The sequence below is a fragment of the Atractosteus spatula genome (assembly GCF_055471065.1).
Source record: "Atractosteus spatula isolate fAtrSpa1 chromosome 10 unlocalized genomic scaffold, fAtrSpa1.hap1 SUPER_10_unloc_1, whole genome shotgun sequence".
NCBI lineage: Eukaryota > Metazoa > Chordata > Actinopteri > Semionotiformes > Lepisosteidae > Atractosteus > Atractosteus spatula.
Genome location: NW_028296612.1, coordinates 1,502,221 through 1,523,503, shown reverse-complemented (window position 1 = coordinate 1,523,503; position 21,283 = coordinate 1,502,221). Strand labels below are relative to the sequence as shown.

At 44.0% G+C, this 21,283-nt stretch overlaps 1 protein-coding gene across 1 annotated transcript; it reads right to left on the bottom strand.

Moving 5' to 3' along the window:
• Nucleotides 1-2,564: 2,564 nt before the first annotated feature.
• On the bottom strand, nucleotides 2,565-20,723 carry LOC148813368 (uncharacterized). The gene is made up of 14 exons (XM_088907971.1): nucleotides 20,720-20,723; nucleotides 20,416-20,451; nucleotides 19,304-19,339; nucleotides 18,195-18,230; nucleotides 17,082-17,117; nucleotides 15,972-16,007; nucleotides 14,861-14,896; nucleotides 13,751-13,786; nucleotides 12,642-12,677; nucleotides 11,530-11,565; nucleotides 10,422-10,457; nucleotides 9,323-9,358; nucleotides 2,777-2,899; nucleotides 2,565-2,625 (listed from the first exon to the last, which is right to left on the bottom strand). Exons 1-13 carry the CDS (start codon nucleotides 20,721-20,723, stop codon nucleotides 2,778-2,780), a joined length of 522 nt encoding a protein of 173 aa, XP_088764097.1. The 3' UTR covers nucleotides 2,565-2,625; nucleotide 2,777.
• Nucleotides 20,724-21,283: the final 560 nt, after the last annotated feature.

Below are 21,283 nucleotides of genomic sequence, written 5' to 3'. Positions count from 1 at the left end.
CCTGCTCCTCCGTACTTGATTCTAGAGCTGGGTCGAATTATACCCGACCCCCCCCCCCAACTAACATTCCTGCAATAAAAAGCCGGACATCATCTTAATGGGCGACTTCAATTCATGACCACAGTCGGGGGGTGGGTGGGGGAAATGCCAGGATTTAAAATCCTCCTGCTCACCTATAGGGCTCCCTGTGGCTGGGCGCCTCAGTACCTGTCTGAGCTATCATCGCCCTACTCCCCACCTCACAACCTCCGCTCTTCAAATTCTGCTCTCCTGACTGTCCCTCCAAGCCTGTCTACATTGTATGGGTGACAGGGCCTTCTCCTGCTGCGCCCCCAAAAGCTCTGGAACTCTCTGCCCCAAGGATATCAGAGAGTCCCCTTCTCTAAACTCCTGCCAATCCAGACTCCAAACCCTCTTCTTCAGAAGAGCCTTTACTGAACTGGATCCATTCTTCACCCCCTCTGCTTCTCTTAGTACCACCATCCACGCTCTCCTCTACTGTAATTGTTGTATTGTTGTAATTGTGTTTTATCTGGTGTATTCTTCTTATTTATCATTGTTGTCATCCTGTAAAGTGCTTTGAGAAGCCACCTTTAAAGGCGCTATATAAAATAAAGTTTATTATTATTATTATTATTATTATTATTTGGTGAAAGTCTGGCCTGGCAGCCGGAAGATTTGTTTTTTCAGGAAGGTGCCTACCGTCATTGAAATGACCAAGAAAGCTAAAAAATAAAAATCTCCAACTTTTTGCCGCCTGGATCACCTTAAAATGGCCATTGGATTGTCACAACTTGAATCCCTCCTCTTAAGGGCGCTGGATAGCAGGTGATCTGGCTGCTGGTAAAGGACTGAGGTCTGCAAGCACTGCGACGAACGTCCGAGCCGCGCATGTTCCCCCCAGCACGTCTGGGGGGAGGTTTCAGTTTGACGGGATGTTGCAGATGTCACGGTCAAGCCCGGCTCTTTTTTCTGGGGGGTTTGAATGTGGCGTGGCGACATCACGCTCCGAAGTCCTTTCTCCGTTTCGCTTTCTCCCCCCGACCGACGTTGGGGTTGGCCTCGGAGTTTCGTTCAGCAGGGTGTGCTGGATTCGCGGGCCTGGAAAAAAACAACAGCAATCCGCTTAAAACACTACCGTCTCTTTAGAATCTGTGTTTTCAGGGGCGGGTGGGCAAAGGGCGAGATTTTCTTCTTACAAGCTTACCGTTAAAAGTCTGTGGTTTGGGGTTCCTTCCTGTTTCCTTTGGGCTTGATCAGGTCACGTCTCCGGCTGTGACGTCTGCTGTCTCCGAGGCCCCCTTCTGCGGCAATTCCTGCAGAGCCAGACGGTCTCTCTTTCCTCCTGACCACAATCGATTCACCTCGCAAGGGCTACGAGGCAGTCGGGTGGAACGAGAAATAGCTCATCCGGGCTGGCGATTTCCAGGCGAATCTTATTTTCGAGCCGCAGACAGCACTGGGCAGTCGTTCTGTGCTCTTTATAAATCACAACAGCGAAAGCGATGCCCCCATTCCTGTTTAAATCACAGGACAGCACGCCATTTGCTTTTTTGTTCCTGTATGCGGATGGAAATGCTGTTTTTCTTTGTACTGATGCAATGAATATGTGTCCCTTATTAGTTATTTCTTTTTATTTCTGTGCATTGGCCAAGACTGAGTATTATATATTTTTAATTACATAAAATAATAATAATAATAATAATTGCTTACACTTATATAGCGCTTTTTCTGGACACTCCACTCAAAGCGCTTTACAGGTAATGGGGAATCCCACCACCGCCACCAATGTGCAGCATCCACCTGGATGATGCGACGGGCAGCAGGGGGCGCTCTCACCCTGCGGTCTATGTGGGTCCTAATGCCCCAGTATAGTGAGAGGGACACTAGACTGTAAACAGGCGCCGTCCTTTGGATGAGACTTAAAACCGAGGTCCTGACTCTCTGTGGTCATTAAAAATCCCAGGGCGTTTCTCAAAAAGAGTTGGGGTGTCACCCCGGTGTCCTGGCCAAATTTCCCATTGGCCCTTACCCATCATGGCCTCCTAATAACCCCCCTCTCTGAACTGGCTTCATCACTCTGCTCTCCTCCCCACTGAGAGCTGGTGTGTGGGGAGCGTTCTGGCGCACTATGGCTGCCGTCGCATCATCCAGGTGGGGGCTGCACACTGGTGGCGGTAGTGGGATTCCCCACTGACCTGTCAAGCGCTTTGAGTGGAGCGTCCAGAAAAGCGCTACATAAGGGTGGCCTCTAGTGGTAGCCCCCTGTGTTTACGTGCCTCTGACCCACCCTGCCACATCACACAAATTCACCAAGTCCAGAAGATATCCAGCTCTTGAGCATGAACAACTATAGGTGGATTCAAGACCACTGAACAGGTCAGGAAAAACGCCGGGTGAAGAGATAAACGTTCTTTCCGTTTATTTTATTTTTAGACAGCGCGACGGCAGCCTCCGCACCCGAAGAAACACTGCCAGCACAATAACAAAAACAAAAACAGCCCAAAAATCCTGTGGCCCGATTTAGGCAAACAGAAACACAGCCCAGCGGAGAAGCTCCAATTTTCCTCTGCATTTTTCCTCAGTGGGGGGGGATCGGTCTTTGCCTTCGGCTCCGAGTCGTCCCTGTGAAAAAAAAACAAACAGAGGAAAGAACGTTCGGGCGATCAAAAGTACCACCGGAAACCCGGAACAATTTAACCAGGGCTGGTCATCCTGGTCTCTGCTCTGCGGGCCGGGCCTCGCGGTCACCTGAGTGAAAAGAACGGTCTTTTACCTCACCGCTGCGATCTCCTGTTCGCACAGGCGGCGGCCGCCATCATCCCCATCAGCCCGCAGACCACGAGCGCGGCGTACGCGCGGTAGAAGGCGGAGGCGTTGCCGAAGGCCCGGCCCGTCCCTGCCAAGAGCAAAGGGCCCTCAGTCTTCAATCCGACAATCACTATGAACGGAAAACGGGGCTCCCTCCTATCGACCGGCGAGATCCACGCCGGGCGCAGTGGAGGCCCGATCCGACCTTTGGGATCCCAACCACCCCTGGCCACAAACTGTTCTCCCCCCTGCGCTGTGGCACGGACCACCAGACTCAAGATCAGCTTCTATCCCCCTGCAGTGCCCATCCTCAACAGCTCACTGCCGGGCCTCCAGACAGATCGGCACTACGCACTTTATACATAGTCTACCACTGGGTTTTTTCCTCTTTTGGCCTCACTACTACATATTTATTTCTTGTTCCTGTTGTCTGGTGTGGTGTTGCTTGTCGGCCTGCGTGCGTCTCCCGAGAGATCAGCGCGATGCACACAGGGCAAGACACGACTCTAGTACACTACACTACTAGCCAGCAGCCATATCACTCTGCAACTCACCACTGGCAGCCCCCCCACTGGAGCTCAGCAGGTGTGAGCCTGGTCAGTACCTGGAGGGGAGACCTCCTGGGGAAAAACTAAGGTTGCTGCTGGAAGAGGTGTTAGTGGGGCCAGCAGGGGGCGCTCACCCTGCGGTCCGTGTGGGTCCTAATGCCCCAGTATAGTGACGGGGGACACTGGACTGTAAACAGGCACCGTCCTTCGGATGAGACGTCAAACCGAGGTCCTGACTCTCTGTGCTCATTAAAAATCCCAGGGTGTCTCTCGAAAAGAGTAGGGGTGTAACCCCAGCATCCTGGCCAAATTTCCCATTGGCCCTTACCAATCATGGCCTCCTAATAATCCCCCTCTCTGAACTGGCTTCATTCCTCTGCTCTCCTCCCCACTGAGAGCTGCTGTGTGGGGAGCGTTCTGGCGCACTATGGCTGCCGTCGCATCATCCAGTGGGGGGGGCTGCACACTGGTGGTGGTGGGATTCCCCATTACCTGTAAAGCACTTTGAGTGGAGTTTCCAGAAAAGCGCTATATAAGTGTAAGCATTTTATTTTTTTTAACCCTTCACGAACTGACAAGGCTCACACCTGCTTAGCTTCAGTGGGTTGCCACTGAGTGATATGGCTGCTGGTTACAAAACAAATGCTACTCTACACCATGCAGTGCTTATATTGCAACGATCTATACGGTGGAGGTTGTGTGTTTTGGGGGAGGCTGGTCTTTGAAGGAACTGCCGTAACACTGAACTGCCAGAAGAGGCCGCCAAAGGCCTATGACTCCTGTAAAAGCCCTGCTGAGTGTTTACTATTGGTTAAAACAGTAGAATGGGTACAATCAGTTATACATTAGTGGTGCAGGGTTCTTGTAGTGATTCGAAAATTCAGAGCGATTACCTGTAGTGAAACGGAATTTCCTTAAATAACACGAGAGATGTAATATCGGAAGATCTAACACCCACTGTGGACACACAGGAGATCAGCTTGGACGGATCTCTCGATTCTCTCACTTTGTCATTGAAGTTTAATATAATCTCTACATACGTTCCAACATGGGAGACTAAATTCCACAAACTCGGGGGGTGTGTGTGTGTGTGGGGGGGGGGGGGGTTAGGTTCAGACAAGATGGCGGATCGCGTCTGAACTACGGAGGGGCGGAGCGGTGGCACTGTGGCTAAGGCTCTGTCAACTTTAAGGATAAATTCGTCTATTTCATATGCACACGGGAGCCTTGCTCTTGTACGCAAGACTCCAAAGACGACGCTGACAGTCGTCTTTATACAGTGAAGCAAAATACGGATAATATGCACTCCCATATGAATCCCTGCTATATATGATCGATCTAGAAAGCTGTAGAGTAATTACTAAAAGGTTTGAAGGGCAGAAATGACCTCCTGAGGCCTATGACTGCAAGCAATTTAAAACCAGCTTTGCTAAACAGCCCCCCCCCCCGTGGAGCCTCATCACAGTGGTGATTCTACACTTTTCTACGCTTTTCTAAATATCGCCCTACAATGGCAGAACGTGTGATCTGGCGTAGGACTGGCCACCACTGAAGATAAGCACTGGTTTGGAGCCCCGGCAAACACCAGCCCAAAAACACGAGGCAGAGGCGTGGTCCGGAAACCTTCAAAAAAGCTTCAAAAAGCCAAAGACGGCAAAACACAACAGGAGCCGAGCGTGTATTCCTTTCACTTTCCTGGACACTCCACTCAATGCGCTTTACAGGTAATGGGGAATCCCACTACCACCACCAATGTGCAGCCCCACCTGGATGATGCGACGGCAGCCATAGTGCGCCAGAACGCTCCCCACACAGCAGCTCTCAGTGGGGAGGAGAGCAGAGGGATGAAGCCAGTTCAGAGAGGGGGGTTATTACGAGGCCATGATTGGTAAGGGCCAGTGGGAAATTTGGCCAGGATGCTGGGGTTATACCCCTACTCTTTTCGAGAAACGCCCTGGGATTTTTAAGAGCACGGAGAGTCAGGACCTCGGTTTTACGTCTCATCCGAAGGACGGCGCCTGTTTACAGTATAGTGTCCCCCGTCACTATACTGGGGCATCAGGACCCACATGGACCGCAGGGTGAGCGCCCCCTGCTGGCCCCACCAACACCTCTTCCAGCAGCAACCAAAATTGGGTAGGAACTCTAGTCCATCAGTGTTAATTTCCTCGGCGATAATGTTTGTCAGTAAATTGTTTCTCTGTTTTCTAGTCAATGAGGACAAAACATTCACAAAAATGACCAGGACTAAATGTGCAGCCCCACACTGTACTGTAGACATGGATGAGAACCGCTGAATTTACAGAAAACGTCTACTTCTGCTAGAGAAACTGTAGCTCAGAGAGAAGAGAGCAGCACTGGTGGCTAGAAATGGCGACCAGGGTTCGAGGCAGGGTGAGCAGCAGCTGCATATTGGAAAGGGGGGAACTTTACGGTACCACGCAGAAAGTCGATTCTCTCCAAACCAAGCTCTCTCCCAAGCCTCTACGGTCTAGACTTTCCAAAACAACGCCAAATGTTTAAGAGGTACGTCATTTCAGGCAGAAATTGCCTCTGGGGGAGGGGGGCGTTTGAGTAACTTAGCACCATAACCGCTGCTAATTTGGGCGTCCTACCTGAACAAACCACGCCCGTGCTTCGAGAACCGTTGGGCTCGGGGGCTATTCTTTGTAGCCCACAGAGCCTCAGAAACGGCTCTGATCCACTGCAGGACAAGTTTGTCAGGAAAACCGGTCCAGGCCGATCGCCGAGCGTAGCTCCCGGAGGCGCGGCCGCCACAGCCGAACCACAGCCCAGCTGGGAGCAGACGACTGCAGCCACCCGCAGATCCCAACTCCTAGCAGAAACTCGAACCCACTGCCCTTTGTAATGAACCTCCACTGTCCCGGCACAGGGACTGGGGCCACCCACCAGCCTCACGTCTCGGCCTGGAGAGAGAGAGAAGGAGTCAACAGAAAGGCTACAAACGAGAGGAGTCCATTCAGGCCATCTTGCCAATTGGACTACTAGATATAAATGGATGTCGTGACGGACTGGTGTCCCTCCCAGGGTGTAACCTGCTTTGTACCCACTGCATGCTGGGATAGAGAGTACAGCCCTGTTGGGAAATCTCTGGGGGGGGGGGGGGGGGCATGATCTGCCGCTCACCGCCACCTACCCACAGGGAGAACATCCAGACTCCACACAGACAGCATCTCGGGTCCAGAGTTGAACCTACAGCCCCGGCACTGAGAGAGGCAGCCCTGCACTGAAATAGTCACTCAGATTTTTCACGAATTGTAAATTCAAATGGCTACTCGGAATTCTGACTCTCCAAGAGCGCATGGATTTGATGTGCTGACTAAAGGAGAATCAAGTCACACCCACCTTCCCCCAGTGAAAATGGCTGCAGATAACATTTCCAAAGCACAGACCAAGAGTTGGGCGATATCAGCGGGTCACCAGTTTGACGCGGTTATCACGCGCTAAGGATTTGCAACCCAGTCCTAAGTACGAAGATCATTTGCTCCAGTACCTGAAAGGAGGAGACCCAAACGCAAAACTCTTAAAGCACCTACGTGCCGAGATAAAATGGTGACAACCCCGCCCTCCCTCCTGCCTCATCTTCACCTTTTCGTCTCAAAAACCCAAATTGCTCGAGTAGAGGGCGCTGTAACAGACAAATAAGTTCTGGCTCCCGAGATGAATCTGTTGAAACAGATGCGTTTTATCGCCCGCGAGGCACAATAAAGCCGTTCGAAGCACTGTTCGAAATACCGGCACAAAACGTCCAGCTTATGTAGCTCTTTTCTGCCACTTCCGACGTAGCTCGTTACCATGGTAACGGGGGGAGGTCACGGCGTCCGGGCCCGTTCACAGACTTTGGTCACTCTTGACGGTCAGTGTTAGGTTTCCTAGCGGGCATCCGGAATCCTTATCAGTTATTCCCCCCCTTTCCTGACTCTAAGCCGGTCACTTAGAAGTCCTCGTGCAGAAAGGACTCGGTTAACCCCCTTGTTCACTTCTAATATCTTTCTTCAAGGGCCGAAAAAAAACACATTTTGACGTCACTACCGCCCACGGAGTTTTCAACTCCGTCCCCACTGCTCTCTCATGTCCCTGGACGATGAGACAACATCAACACGGCCGGGCAGCTTGTTCCACACCCCCACCACCCTTTGTGCAAAGACGTGCCCCCCCAAGTAGTTCATTTCATCGCACAGCCGCGGTGGAAAGAGAGAGCAGCGTGTTCAGGAGACAGTCGCGCAGCAGGAAGTGGTTTAGCGAGGGCTGAGACGGGGCGCCCTGGCTCGCGCTCTTTGTAGGTCTCTCTCTGCGTCTCGGCCTGCTGGAAACCGCACGCTCCTCAGCCCCGTGAAGAAGTGCGGACGTGCAGTCGCCTGGTTTCGATTTCGGCTGCTAGCGTCTCGTCTCGTCTCGTCGGGGTCCTTGTTCGTCCCGCGCTGGGCGTGTGTATTTTGTGGCTTTCGCACCGAGAATAGCGCTAGCTCCGGCCGCGCGTGAGAAACGGGGGCGCCGTTTATGAGTGCGGGATCTTAAAGGGTGGTCAGAGCAAGAAATGGGAGAACAGATATTTAAAACAGCCCCCAAAAGTCACATGATAGGAAAATGCTGATGACCTGGACTGAGTGTCTCTCCAGTCCTGTACAGATCTGAAGAGGAGGAGTGTGAGGGTGAAGCTGGAGGTGATCAGACTGAGTGTCTCTCCAGTCCTGTACAGATCTGAGGAGGAGGAGTGTGAGGGTGAAGCTGGAGGTGATCAAACTGAGTGTCTCTCCAGTCCTGTACAGATCTGAGGAGGAGGAGTGCCCTTTCGAGGCAGCCCACATTAATCAACAACAGAACCATCTGTTCATCTGAAAGTCAATAAATGTAGAACATTCAGTATTTTCTGCTCTTCAGCTATGGAGTGATCCAGAAGAAAATGCATTATATCGTACTGATTAGCCGTGTCTCGTGGTCAAAACATCAAATTACTGGGCCGTTTTAGCTCTGTTCCGACACTCTGGGAGGACTCTGTATATACACACACACAGAGGAGGCAAAGTACGCTGATGACTGACAGAGTGCACTTTGTTTTTTTCAAACTAACCTAAACCTTTCTCCGAAGGGTATCTGTGGTCATGCCTTGAAATCAGACACAGATCATGCAGACTGTAAACCCTCACTTCTCCTTCTTAGGGAATAGCCAGTTAATTGAATTCACTTTTGTCCCTACTCATCTTTACGCTAAGGTCTACGTACGATGGCTTGAAATCTGACAGCCGTATAATGTACTACTCTGCGCTCTGCTGGATCGCAGATAGAGAGCATTTACCGTAGTATTAAAAGAGTGTGACCTTAAAATACGACTGAACGGGGAAAGAAAGCATCGCAACTTCCTGGATCTTCAAAGAAACCAGAGCGCACCCCCCCCAGTGAAACATCGGGCAATCTTCCGGATGTCACGGAGATGCCCCAGTTGCCAAAGCTTCCAAACGCCGCGTTGCTGAAATTGGGTTTGCTCATTGTACTCTGTAATCGGGATGACTGTACAAGCAATTGTGCCGACCGTGCATCTCAACACACGGCGCGATGCGCGTATTCAAGTCCCCAGTATGTTGCTCAGCCCAGGGCAACATGAAAAAGACGCTTATAAAACATGCTCGGAAATAAAACGCTCGAAAACTTTCAAAACTAGAAAAAAGCCGCCTTCAGATTGTAGGCGAGATAACCAAACCCTTCCTGGCAGAGGACGCCTCTGAAGAAACCAGTCTGATAAACTACTCCGTTGGTGATTAGTTTCGTGATGGTGGTCCAGATCTTAAAGGCTTTCTGCTGAACCATCAAACCATGAGCGGAAAAAACACAAGTGGTCACAGTCAGTGATCTGACCACAGATACAGCTGACCAATGTAGTACCCTGCACTTAATATGCAATGTTTAGAAAATGTTAAAATAGCATGACATGAAACCTCTCTTACCTATTTCATCTTGGGGCTTCTTCACATTAGAGATCGCTGAAAGAGCAAAACATACATAACGTTGCTGTGGTCAGGAAACAAAAACAGCTATGCCAGCAGCCATATCACCCCGCAACTCACAACTGGCAGCCCCCACTGGAGCGCAGCAGGTGTGAGCCTGGGCAGTACCTGGATGTCACGAAGTTGGTCACAGTCAATGATCTGAACACAGACACAGCTGACCAATGTGGTACGCTGCACTTAATATGCAATGTTTAGAAAATGTTAAAATAACTTTTGGGATGAAGACATCCCCATCCAACTCATGTCGTGATTTTAAGAGATCCATTGCTCTGTGTTTGTTTTTTTTCCCTATCTTTCAATATCAAACTGTTTTTCTCATAATTACTTATTGTAGCTGAGAAATATATATGTTATCCCTCCAGAAAATAATTACCTCGCACCCCTTTAGATTAATTGTATCAGACATTGGCCATGCTGCCAGTTTTAAAGAAAAATTAGCTTTAATGTTGCTTGAAGTCTTTAAGCTTCATAATTTACGCGTGAACACTTATTGTATCTTACCATGTAGTTATTAGAAGACACGTAAGATAGTGGTGTCATCATAGTCTGCAGCTAGCTTAATAAACAAATATCTGACTCTGTATTTATCTTACACTAACTCTTTTCAGTTTCTCCTAAGGATTCTTTAGACTAGTTCAACCCTTCAATATTCCCACACTGGAATCTCTTTTTGAAGGTGGAGACCAGTGTCAGATTTGAAAACAAAAAATGGAATTAGCCATTTTTTAATTATACTTAGTAACCAATAATGATGGATTAAATTAGGACCCCATCCACCCCTAAGCTAAAATTTTGAAAACTTTTCAACAGCAGCTCTCCTCTTTTTAAGTTTTGTTGTTTTAGGTTCACCTTGGGTTCATTTGAAAATCGCTCAAGGTACTATCGCACTTTTCAAATACCTGAAAAGAAATGTCAGAGCTGACAAGCATTAAGCGCTGCTCTGCATGCAGCGTGTCCTAATGTCCACCCCACTCATTATAGCTGCCTTTTATGAACATGTAAAACATAAGGCACGATGACATGAAACCTCTCTTACCTATTTCATCTTGGGGCTTCGTCACATTGGAGATCACTGAAAGAGCAAAACATACATAACACTGCTGTGTGGTGAGGAAAAAAAACAGCTATAAACACAGCTATGCCAGCAGCCATGTCACCCTGCAACTCACAGCTGGCAGCCCCACTGAAGCTCAGCAGGTGTGAGCCTGGTCAGTACCTGGATGTCACGAAGTTGGGCACAGTCAATGATCTGACCACAGACACAGCTGACCAATGTGGTACACTTCACTTAATATGCAATGTTTAGAAAATGTTAAACTAACTTTTGGGATGAAGACGCCCCCATCCAACTCATGTCGTGATTTTAAGAGATCCATTGCTCTGTGTTTGTTTTTTTTCCCTATCTTTCAATATCAAACTGTTTTTCTCAAAATTACTTATTGTAGCTGAGAAATATATATTTGTTCCTCCAGAAAATAATTACCTCGCACCCCTTTAGATTAATTGCATCAGACTTTGGCCATGCTGCCAGTTTTAAAGAAAAATGAGCTTTAATGTTGCTTGAAGTCTTCAAGCTTCATAATTTACACGTCAACACTTATTGTATCTTACCATGCAGTTATTAGAAGACACGTAAGATAGTGGTGTCATCACAGTCTTCAGCTACCTTAATAAACAAATATCTGACTCTGTATTTATCCTACACTTACTCATTTCACTTTCTCTTAAGGATTCTTTAGACTAGTTCAACCCTTCAATATTCCCACACTGGAATCTCTTCTTGAAGGTGGAGACCAGTGTCAGATTTGAAAACAAAAAATTGAATTAGCCATTCCTTACTTATACTTAGGAACCAATAACGATGGATTAAACTAGGACGCCATCCACCCCTGAGCTAACATTTTGAAAACTTTTCAACAGGAGCTCTCCTCTTTTTCATTTTTTTGTTTTAGGTTCACCTTGGTTTCATTTGAAAATCGCTCAAGGTACTATCGCACTTTTCAAATACCTGAAAAGAAATGTCAGAGCTGACAAGTATTAAGCGCTGCTCTGCATGCAGCGTGTCCTAATGTCCACCCCACTCATTATAGCTGAGTTTTATGAACATGTAAAACATAAGGCACGATGACATGAAACCCTCTTACCTATTTCATCTTGGGGCTTTGTCACTTTGGAGATCACTGAAAGAGCAAAACATACATAACGTTGCTGTGTGGTGAGGAAAAAAAAACACCTATAAACACAGCTATGCCAGCAGCCATGTCACCCTGCAACTCACAGCTGGCAGCCCCACTGAAGCTCAGCAGGTGTGAGCCTGGTCAGTACCAGGATGTCATGAAGTTGGGCACAGTCAATGATCTGACCACAGACACAGCTGACCAATGTGGTACGCTGCACTTAATATGCAATGTTTAGAAAATGTTAAACTAACTTTTGGGATGAAGACGCCCCCATCCAACTCATGTCGTGATTTTAAGAGATCCATTGTTCTGTGTTTGTTTTTTTCCCTATCTTTCAATATCAAACTGTTTTTCTCAAAATTATTTATTGTAGCTGAGAAATATATATGTTTTCCCTCCAGAAAATAATTACCTCGCACCCCTTTAGATTAATTGTATCAGACATTGGCCATGCTGCCAGTTTTAAAGAGAAATTAGCTTTAATGTTGCTTGAAGTCTTTAAGCTTCATAATTTATGCGTGAACACTTATTGTATCTTATCATGTAGTTATTAGAAGACACGTAAGATAGTGGTGTCATCATAGTCTGCAACTACCTTATTAAACAAATATCTGACTCTGTATTTATCCTATACTTACTCTTTTCAGTTTCTCTTTTAAGAATTCTTTAGACTAGTTCAACCCTTCAATATTCCCACACTGGAATCTCTTCTTGAAGATGGAGACCAGTGTCAGATTTGAAAATAAAAAATGGAATTAGCCATTCCTTACTTATACTTAGGAACCAATAACGATGGATTAAACTAGGACGCCATCCATCCCTAAGCTAACATTTTGAAAACTTTTCAACAGGAGCTCTCCTCTTTTTAAGTTTTGTTGTTTTAAGTTCACCTTGGTTTCGTTTGAAAATCGCTCAAGGTACTATCGCACTTTTCAAATACCTGAAAAGAAATGTCAGAGCTGACAAGTATTAAGCGCTGCTCTGCATGCAGCGTGTCCTAATGTCCACCCCACTCATTATAGCTGAGTTTTATGAACATGTAAAACATAAGGCACGATGACATGAAACCCTCTTACCTATTTTATCTTGGGGCTTCGTCACTTTGGAGATCACTGAAAGAGCAAAACATACATAACGTTGCTGTGTGGTAAGGAAAAAAAAACAGATATAAACACAGCTATGCCAGCAGCCATGTCACGCTGCAACTCACAGCTGTCAGCCCCACTGAAGCTCAGCAGGTGTGAGCCTCGTCAGTACCTGGATGTCACAAAAGTGGTCACAGTCAATGATCTGACCACAGACACAGCTGACCAATGTGGTACGCTGCACTTAATATGCAATGTTTAGAAAATGTTAAACTAACTTTTGGGATGAAGACGCCCCCATCCAACTCATATCGTGATTTTAAGAGATGCATTGCTCTGTGTTTGCTTTTTTCCCTATCTTTCAATATCAAACTGTTTTTCTCAAAATTACTTATTGTAGCTGAGAAATATATATTTTTTCCCTCCAGAAAATAATTACCCCACACCCCTTTAGATTAATTGTATCAGACTTTGGCCATGCTGCCAGTTTTAAAGAAAAATGAGCTTTAATGTTGCTTGAAGTCTTCAAGCTTCATAATTTACACGTCAACACTTATTGTATCTTACCATGCAGTTATTAGAAGACACGTAAGATAGTGGTGTCATCACAGTCTTCAGCTACCTTAATAAACAAATATCTGACTATGTATTAATCTTACACTGACTCTTTTCAGTTTCTCTTAAGGATTCTTTAGACTAGTTCAACCCTTCAATATTCCCACACTGGAATCTCTTCTTGAAGATGGAGACCAGTGTCAGATTTGAAAATAAAAAATGGAATTAGCCATTCTTTCATTATACTTAGTAACCAATAATGATGGATTAAACTAGGACCCCATCCACCCCTAAGCTAATATTTTGAAAACTCTTCAACAGCAGCTCTCTTCTTTTTCATTTTTTTGTTTTAGGTTCACCTTGGTTTCATTTGAAAATCGCTCAAGGTACTATCGCACTTTTCAAATACCTGAAAAGAAATGTCAGAGCTGACAAGTATTAAGCGCTGCTCTGCATGCAGCGTGTCCTAATGTCCACCCCACTCATTATAGCTGAGTTTTATGAACATGTAAAACTTAAGGCACGATGACATGAAACCCTCTTACCTATTTTATCTTGGGGCTTCGTCACTTTGGGGATCACTGAAAGAGCAAAACATACATAACGTTGCTGTGTGGTGAGGAAAAAAAAACAGCTATAAACACAGCTATGCCAGCAGCCATGTCACCCTGCAACTCACAGCTGGCAGCCCCACTGAAGCTCAGCAGGTGTGAGCCTGGTCAGTACCTGGATGTCACGAAGTTGGTCACAGTCAATGATCTGACCACAGACACAGCTGACCAATGTGGTACACTGCACTTAATATGCAATGTTTAGAAAATGTTAAACTAACTTTTGGGATGAAGACGCCCCCATCCAACTCATGTCGTGATTTTAAGAGATCCATTGCTCTGTGTTTGCTTTTTTCCCTATCTTTCAATATCAAACTGTTTTTCTCAAAATTACTTATTGTAGCTAAGAAATATATATTTTTTCCCTCCAGAAAATAATTACCTCGCACCCCTTTAGATTAATTGTATCAGACTTTGGCCATGCTGCCAGTTTTAAAGAAAAATGAGCTTTAATGTTGCTTGAAGTCTTTAAGCTTCAAAATTTACACGTGAACACTTATTGTATCTTACCATGTAGTTATTAGAAGACACGTAAGATAGTGGTGTCATCACAGTCTGCAGCTACCTTAATAAACAAATATCTGACTATGTATTAATCTTACATTAACTCTTTTCAGTTTCTCTTAAGGATTCTTTAGACTAGTTCAACCCTTCAATATTCCCACACTGGAATCTCTTCTTGAAGATGGAGACCAGTGTCAGCTTTGAAAACAAAAAACGGAATTAGCCATTCTTTACTTATACGTAGGAACCAATAATGATGGATTAAACTAGGACCCCATCCACCCCTGAGCTAACATTTTGAAAACTTTTCAACAGGAGCTCTCCTCTTTTTATGTTTTGTTGTTTTAAGTTCACCTTGGTTTCATTTGAAAATCGCTCAAGGTACTATCGCACTTTTCAAATACCTGAAAAGAAATGTCAGAGCTGACAAGTATTAAGCGCTGCTCTGCATGCAGCGTGTCCTAATGTCCACCCCACTCATTATAGCTGAGTTTTATGAACATGTAAAACTTAAGGCACGATGACATGAAACCCTCTTACCTATTTTATCTTGGGGCTTCGTCACTTTGGGGATCACTGAAAGAGCAAAACAGACATAATTTTGCTGTGTGGTGAGGAAAAAAAAAACAGCTATAAACACAGCTATGCCAGCAGCCATGTCACCCTGCAACTCACAGCTGGCAGCCCCACTGAAGCTCAGCAGGTGTGAGCCTGGTCAGTACCTGGATGTCACAAAAGTAGTCACAGTCAATGATCTGACCACAGACACAGCTGACCAATGTGGTACGCTGTACTTAATATGCAATGTTTAGAAAATGTTAAACTAACTTTTGGGATGAAGACGCCCCCATCCAACTCATGTCGTGATTTTAAGAGATCCATTGCTCTGTGTTTGTTTTTTTTCCCTATCTTTCAATATCAAACTGTTTTTCTCAAAATTACTTATTGTAGCTGAGAAATATATATTTTTTCCCTCCAGAAAATAATTACCCCACACCCCTTTAGATTAATTGTATCAGACTTTGGCCATGCTGCCAGTTTTAAAGAAAAATGAGCTTTAATGTTGCTTGAAGTCTTCAAGCTTCATAATTTACACGTCAACACTTATTGTATCTTACCATGCAGTTATTAGAAGACACGTAAGATAGTGGTGTCATCACAGTCTTCAGCTACCTTAATAAACAAATATCTGACTATGTATTAATCTTACACTGACTCTTTTCAGTTTCTCTTAAGGATTCTTTAGACTAGTTCAACCCTTCAATATTCCCACACTGGAATCTCTTCTTGAAGATGGAGACCAGTGTCAGATTTGAAAATAAAAAATGGAATTAGCCATTCTTTCATTATACTTAGTAACCAATAATGATGGATTAAACTAGGACCCCATCCACCCCTAAGCTAATATTTTGAAAACTCTTCAACAGCAGCTCTCTTCTTTTTCATTTTTTTGTTTTAGGTTCACCTTGGTTTCATTTGAAAATCGCTCAAGGTACTATCGCACTTTTCAAATACCTGAAAAGAAATGTCAGAGCTGACAAGTATTAAGCGCTGCTCTGCATGCAGCGTGTCCTAATGTCCACCCCACTCATTATAGCTGAGTTTTATGAACATGTAAAACTTAAGGCACGATGACATGAAACCCTCTTACCTATTTTATCTTGGGGCTTCGTCACTTTGGGGATCACTGAAAGAGCAAAACATACATAACGTTGCTGTGTGGTGAGGAAAAAAAAACAGCTATAAACACAGCTATGCCAGCAGCCATGTCACCCTGCAACTCACAGCTGGCAGCCCCACTGAAGCTCAGCAGGTGTGAGCCTGGTCAGTACCTGGATGTCACGAAGTTGGTCACAGTCAATGATCTGACCACAGACACAGCTGACCAATGTGGTACACTGCACTTAATATGCAATGTTTAGAAAATGTTAAACTAACTTTTGGGATGAAGACGCCCCCATCCAACTCATGTCGTGATTTTAAGAGATCCATTGCTCTGTGTTTGCTTTTTTCCCTATCTTTCAATATCAAACTGTTTTTCTCAAAATTACTTATTGTAGCTAAGAAATATATATTTTTTCCCTCCAGAAAATAATTACCTCGCACCCCTTTAGATTAATTGTATCAGACTTTGGCCATGCTGCCAGTTTTAAAGAAAAATGAGCTTTAATGTTGCTTGAAGTCTTCAAGCTTCATAATTTACACGTGAACACTTATTGTATCTTACCATGTAGTTATTAGAAGACACGTAAGATAGTGGTGTCATCACAGTCTGCAGCTACCTTAATAAACAAATATCTGACTATGTATTAATCTTACATTAACTCTTTTCAGTTTCTCTTAAGGATTCTTTAGACTAGTTCAACCCTTCAATATTCCCACACTGGAATCTCTTCTTGAAGATGGAGACCAGTGTCAGCTTTGAAAACAAAAAACGGAATTAGCCATTCTTTACTTATACGTAGGAACCAATAATGATGGATTAAACTAGGACCCCATCCACCCCTGAGCTAACATTTTGAAAACTTTTCAACAGGAGCTCTCCTCTTTTTATGTTTTGTTGTTTTAAGTTCACCTTGGTTTCATTTGAAAATCGCTCAAGGTACTATCGCACTTTTCAAATACCTGAAAAGAAATGTCAGAGCTGACAAGTATTAAGCGCTGCTCTGCATGCAGCGTGTCCTAATGTCCACCCCACTCATTATAGCTGAGTTTTATGAACATGTAAAACTTAAGGCACGATGACATGAAACCCTCTTACCTATTTTATCTTGGGGCTTCGTCACTTTGGGGATCACTGAAAGAGCAAAACAGACATAATTTTGCTGTGTGGTGAGGAAAAAAAAAACAGCTATAAACACAGCTATGCCAGCAGCCATGTCACCCTGCAACTCACAGCTGGCAGCCCCACTGAAGCTCAGCAGGTGTGAGCCTGGTCAGTACCTGGATGTCACAAAAGTAGTCACAGTCAATGATCTGACCACAGACACAGCTGACCAATGTGGTACGCTGTACTTAATATGCAATGTTTAGAAAATGTTAAACTAACTTTTGGGATGAAGACGCCCCCATCCAACTCATGTCGTGATTTTAAGAGATCCATTGCTCTGTGTTTGTTTTTTTTCCCTATCTTTCAATATCAAACAGTTTTTCTCAAAATTACTTATTGTAGCTGAGAAAAATATATTTTTTCCCTCCAGAAAATAATTACCTCGCACCCCTTTAGATTAATTGTATCAGACTTTGGCCATGCTGCCAGTTTTAAAGAAAAATGAGCTTTAATGTTGCTTGAAGTCTTTAAGCTTCATAATTTACACGTGATCACTTATTGTATCTTACCATGTAGTTATTAGAAGACACGTAAGATAGTGGTGTCATCATAGTCTGCAGCTACCTTAATAAACAAATATCTGACTCTGTATTTATCCTACACTTACTCATTTCAGTTTCTGTTTTAAGAATTCTTTAGACTAGTTCAACCCTTCAATATTCCCACACTGGAATCTCTTCTTGAAGATGGAGACCAGTGTCAGATTTGAAAATGAAAAATGGAATTAGCCATTCTTTCATTATACTTAGTAACCAATAATGATGGATTAAACTAGGACCCCATCCACCCCTAAGCTAATATTTTGAAAACTCTTCAACAGCAGCTCTCTTCTTTTTCATTTTTTTGTTTTAGGTTCACCTTGGTTTCATTTGAAAATCGCTCAAGGTACTATCGCACTTTTCAAATACCTGAAAAGAAATGTCAGAGCTGACAAGTATTAAGCGCTGCTCTGCATGCAGCGTGTCCTAATGTCCACCCCACTCATTATAGCTGAGTTTTATGAACATGTAAAACATAAGGCACGATGACATGAAACCCTCTTACCTATTTTATCTTGGGGCTTCGTCACTTTGGGGATCACTGAAAGAGCAAAACATACATAACGTTGCTGTGCGGTGAGGAAAAAAAAACAGCTATAAACACAGCTATGCCAGCAGCCATGTCACCCTGCAACTCACAGCTGGCAGCCCCACTGAAGCTCAGCAGGTGTGAGCCTGGTCAGTACCTGGATGTCACGAAGTTGGTCACAGTCAATGATCTGACCACAGACACAGCTGACCAATGTGGTACACTGCACTTAATATGCAATGTTTTGAAAATGTTAAACTAACTTTTGGGATGAAGACGCCCCCATCCAACTCATGTCGTGATTTTAAGAGGTCCATTGCTCTGTGTTTGCTTTTTTCCCTGTCTTTCAATATCAAACTGTTTTTCTCAAAATTACTTATTGTAGCTGAGAAATATATATTTTTTCCCTCCAGAACATAATTACCTCGCACCCCTTTAGATTAATTGTATCAGACTTTGGCCATGCTGCCAGTTTTAAAGAAAAATGAGCTTTAATGTTGCTTGAAGTCTTTAAGCTTCATAATTTACACGTGAACACTTATTGTATCTTACTATGTAGTTATTAGAAGACACGTAAGATAGTGGTGTCATCACAGTCTGCAGCTACCTTAATAAACAAATATCTGACTCTGTATTTATCCTACACTTACTCATTTCAGTTTCTCTTAAAGATTCTTTAGACTAGTTCAACCCTTCAATATTCCCACACTGGAATCTCTTCTTGAAGGTGGAGACCAGTGTCAGATTTGAAAACAAAAAATGGAATTAGCCATTCTTTAATTATACTTAGTAACCAATAATGATGGATTAAACTAGGACGCCATCCACCCCTGAGCTAACATTTTGAAAACTTTTCAACAGGAGCTCTCCTCTTTTTCATTTTTTTGTTTTAAGTTCACCTTGGTTTCGTTTGAAAATCGCTCACGGTACTATCGCACTTTTCAAATACCTGAAAAGAAATGTCAGAGCTGACAAGTATTAAGCGCTGCTCTGCATGCAGCGTGTCCTAATGTCCACCCCACTCATTATAGCTGAGTTTTATGAACATGTAAAACATAAGGCACGATGACATGAAACCCTCTTACCTATTTTATCTTGGGGCTTCGTCACTTTGGGGATCACTGAAAGAGCAAAACATACATAACGTTGCTGTGTGGTGAGGAAAAAAAAAAACAGCTATAAACACAGCTATGCCAGCAGCCATGTCACCCTGCAACTCACAGCTGGCAGCCCCACTGAAGCTCAGCAGGTGTGAGCCTGGTCAGTACCTGGATGTCACAAAAGTGGTCACAGTCAATGATCTGACCACAGACACAGCTGACCAATGTGGTACGCTGCACTTAATATGCAATGTTTAGAAAATGTTAAACTAACTTTTGGGATGAAGACGCCCCCATCCAACTCATGTCGTGATTTTAAAAGATCCATTTTTCTGTGTTTGTTTTCTTTCCCTATCTTTCAATATCAAACTGTTTTTCTCAAAATTACTTATTGTAGCTGAGAAATATATATTTTTTCCCTCCAGAAAATAATTACCTCGCACCCCTTTAGATTAATTGTATCAGAGTTTGGCCATGCTGCCAGTTTTAAAGAAAAATGAGCTTTAATGTTGCTTGAAGTCTTTAAGCTTCATAATTTACACGTGAACACTTATTGTATCTTACCATGCAGTTATTAGAAGACACGTAAGATAGTGGTGTCATCATAGTCTGCAGCTACCTTAATAAACAAATATCTGACTTTGTATTAATCTTACACTAACTCTTTTCAGTTTCTCTTAAGGATTCTTTAGACTAGTTCAACCCTTCAATATTCCCACACTGGAATCTCTTCTTGAAGATGGAGACCAGTTTCAGATTTGAAAACAAAAAATAGAATTAGCCATTCCTTACTTATACTTAGGAACCAATAACGATGGATTAAACTAGGACGCCATCCACCCCTGAGCTAACATTTTGAAAACTTTTCAACAGGAGCTCTTCTCTTTTTCATTTTTTTGTTTTAAGTTCACCAGGGTTTCATTTGAAAATCGCTCAAGGTACTATCGCACTTTTCAAATACCTGAAAAGAAATGTCAGAGCTGACAAGTATTAAGAGCTGCTCTGCATGCAGCGTGTCCTAATGTCCACCCCACTCATTATTGCTGAGTTTTATGAACATGTTAAACATAAGGCACGATGACATGAAACCCTCTTACCTATTTTATCTTGGGGCTTCGTCACTTTGGGGATCACTGAAAGAGCAAAACATACATAACGTTGCTGAGTGGTGAGGAAAAAAAAACAGCTATAAACACAGCTATGCCAGCAGCCATGTCACCCTGCAACTCACAGCTGGCAGCCCCACTGAAGCTCAGCAGGTGTGAGCCTGATCAGTACCAGGATGTGGTCAGTCAATGATCTGACCACAGACACAGCTGACCAATGTGGTACGCTGCACTTAATATGCAATGTTTAGAAAATGTTAAACTAACTTTTGGGATGAAGACGCCCCCATCCAACTCATGTCGTGATTTTAAGAGATCCATTGCTCTGTGTTTGTTTTTTTCCCTATCTTTCAATATCAAACTGTTTTTCTCAAAATTACTTATTGTAGCTGAGAAATATATATTTTTTCCCTCCAGAAAATAATTACCTCACACCCCTTTAGATTAATTGTATCAGACTTTGGCCATGCTGCCAGTTTTAAAGAAAAATGAGCTTTAATGTTGCTTGAAGTCTTTAAGCTTCATAATTTACACGTGAACACTTATTGTATCTTACCATGCAGTTATTAGAAGACACGTAAGATAGTGGTGTCATCATAGTCTGCAGCTACCTTAATAAACATATATCTGACTCTGTATTTATCCTACACTTACTCATTTCAGTTCCTCTTAAGGATTCTTTAGACTAGTTCAACCCTTCAATATTCCCACACTGGAATCTCTTCTTGAAGGTGGAGACCAGTGTCAGATTTGAAAACAAAAAATAGAATTAGCCATTCCTTACTTATACTTAGGAACCAATAACGATGGATTAAACTAGGACGCCATCCACCCCTGAGCTAACATTTTGAAAACTTTT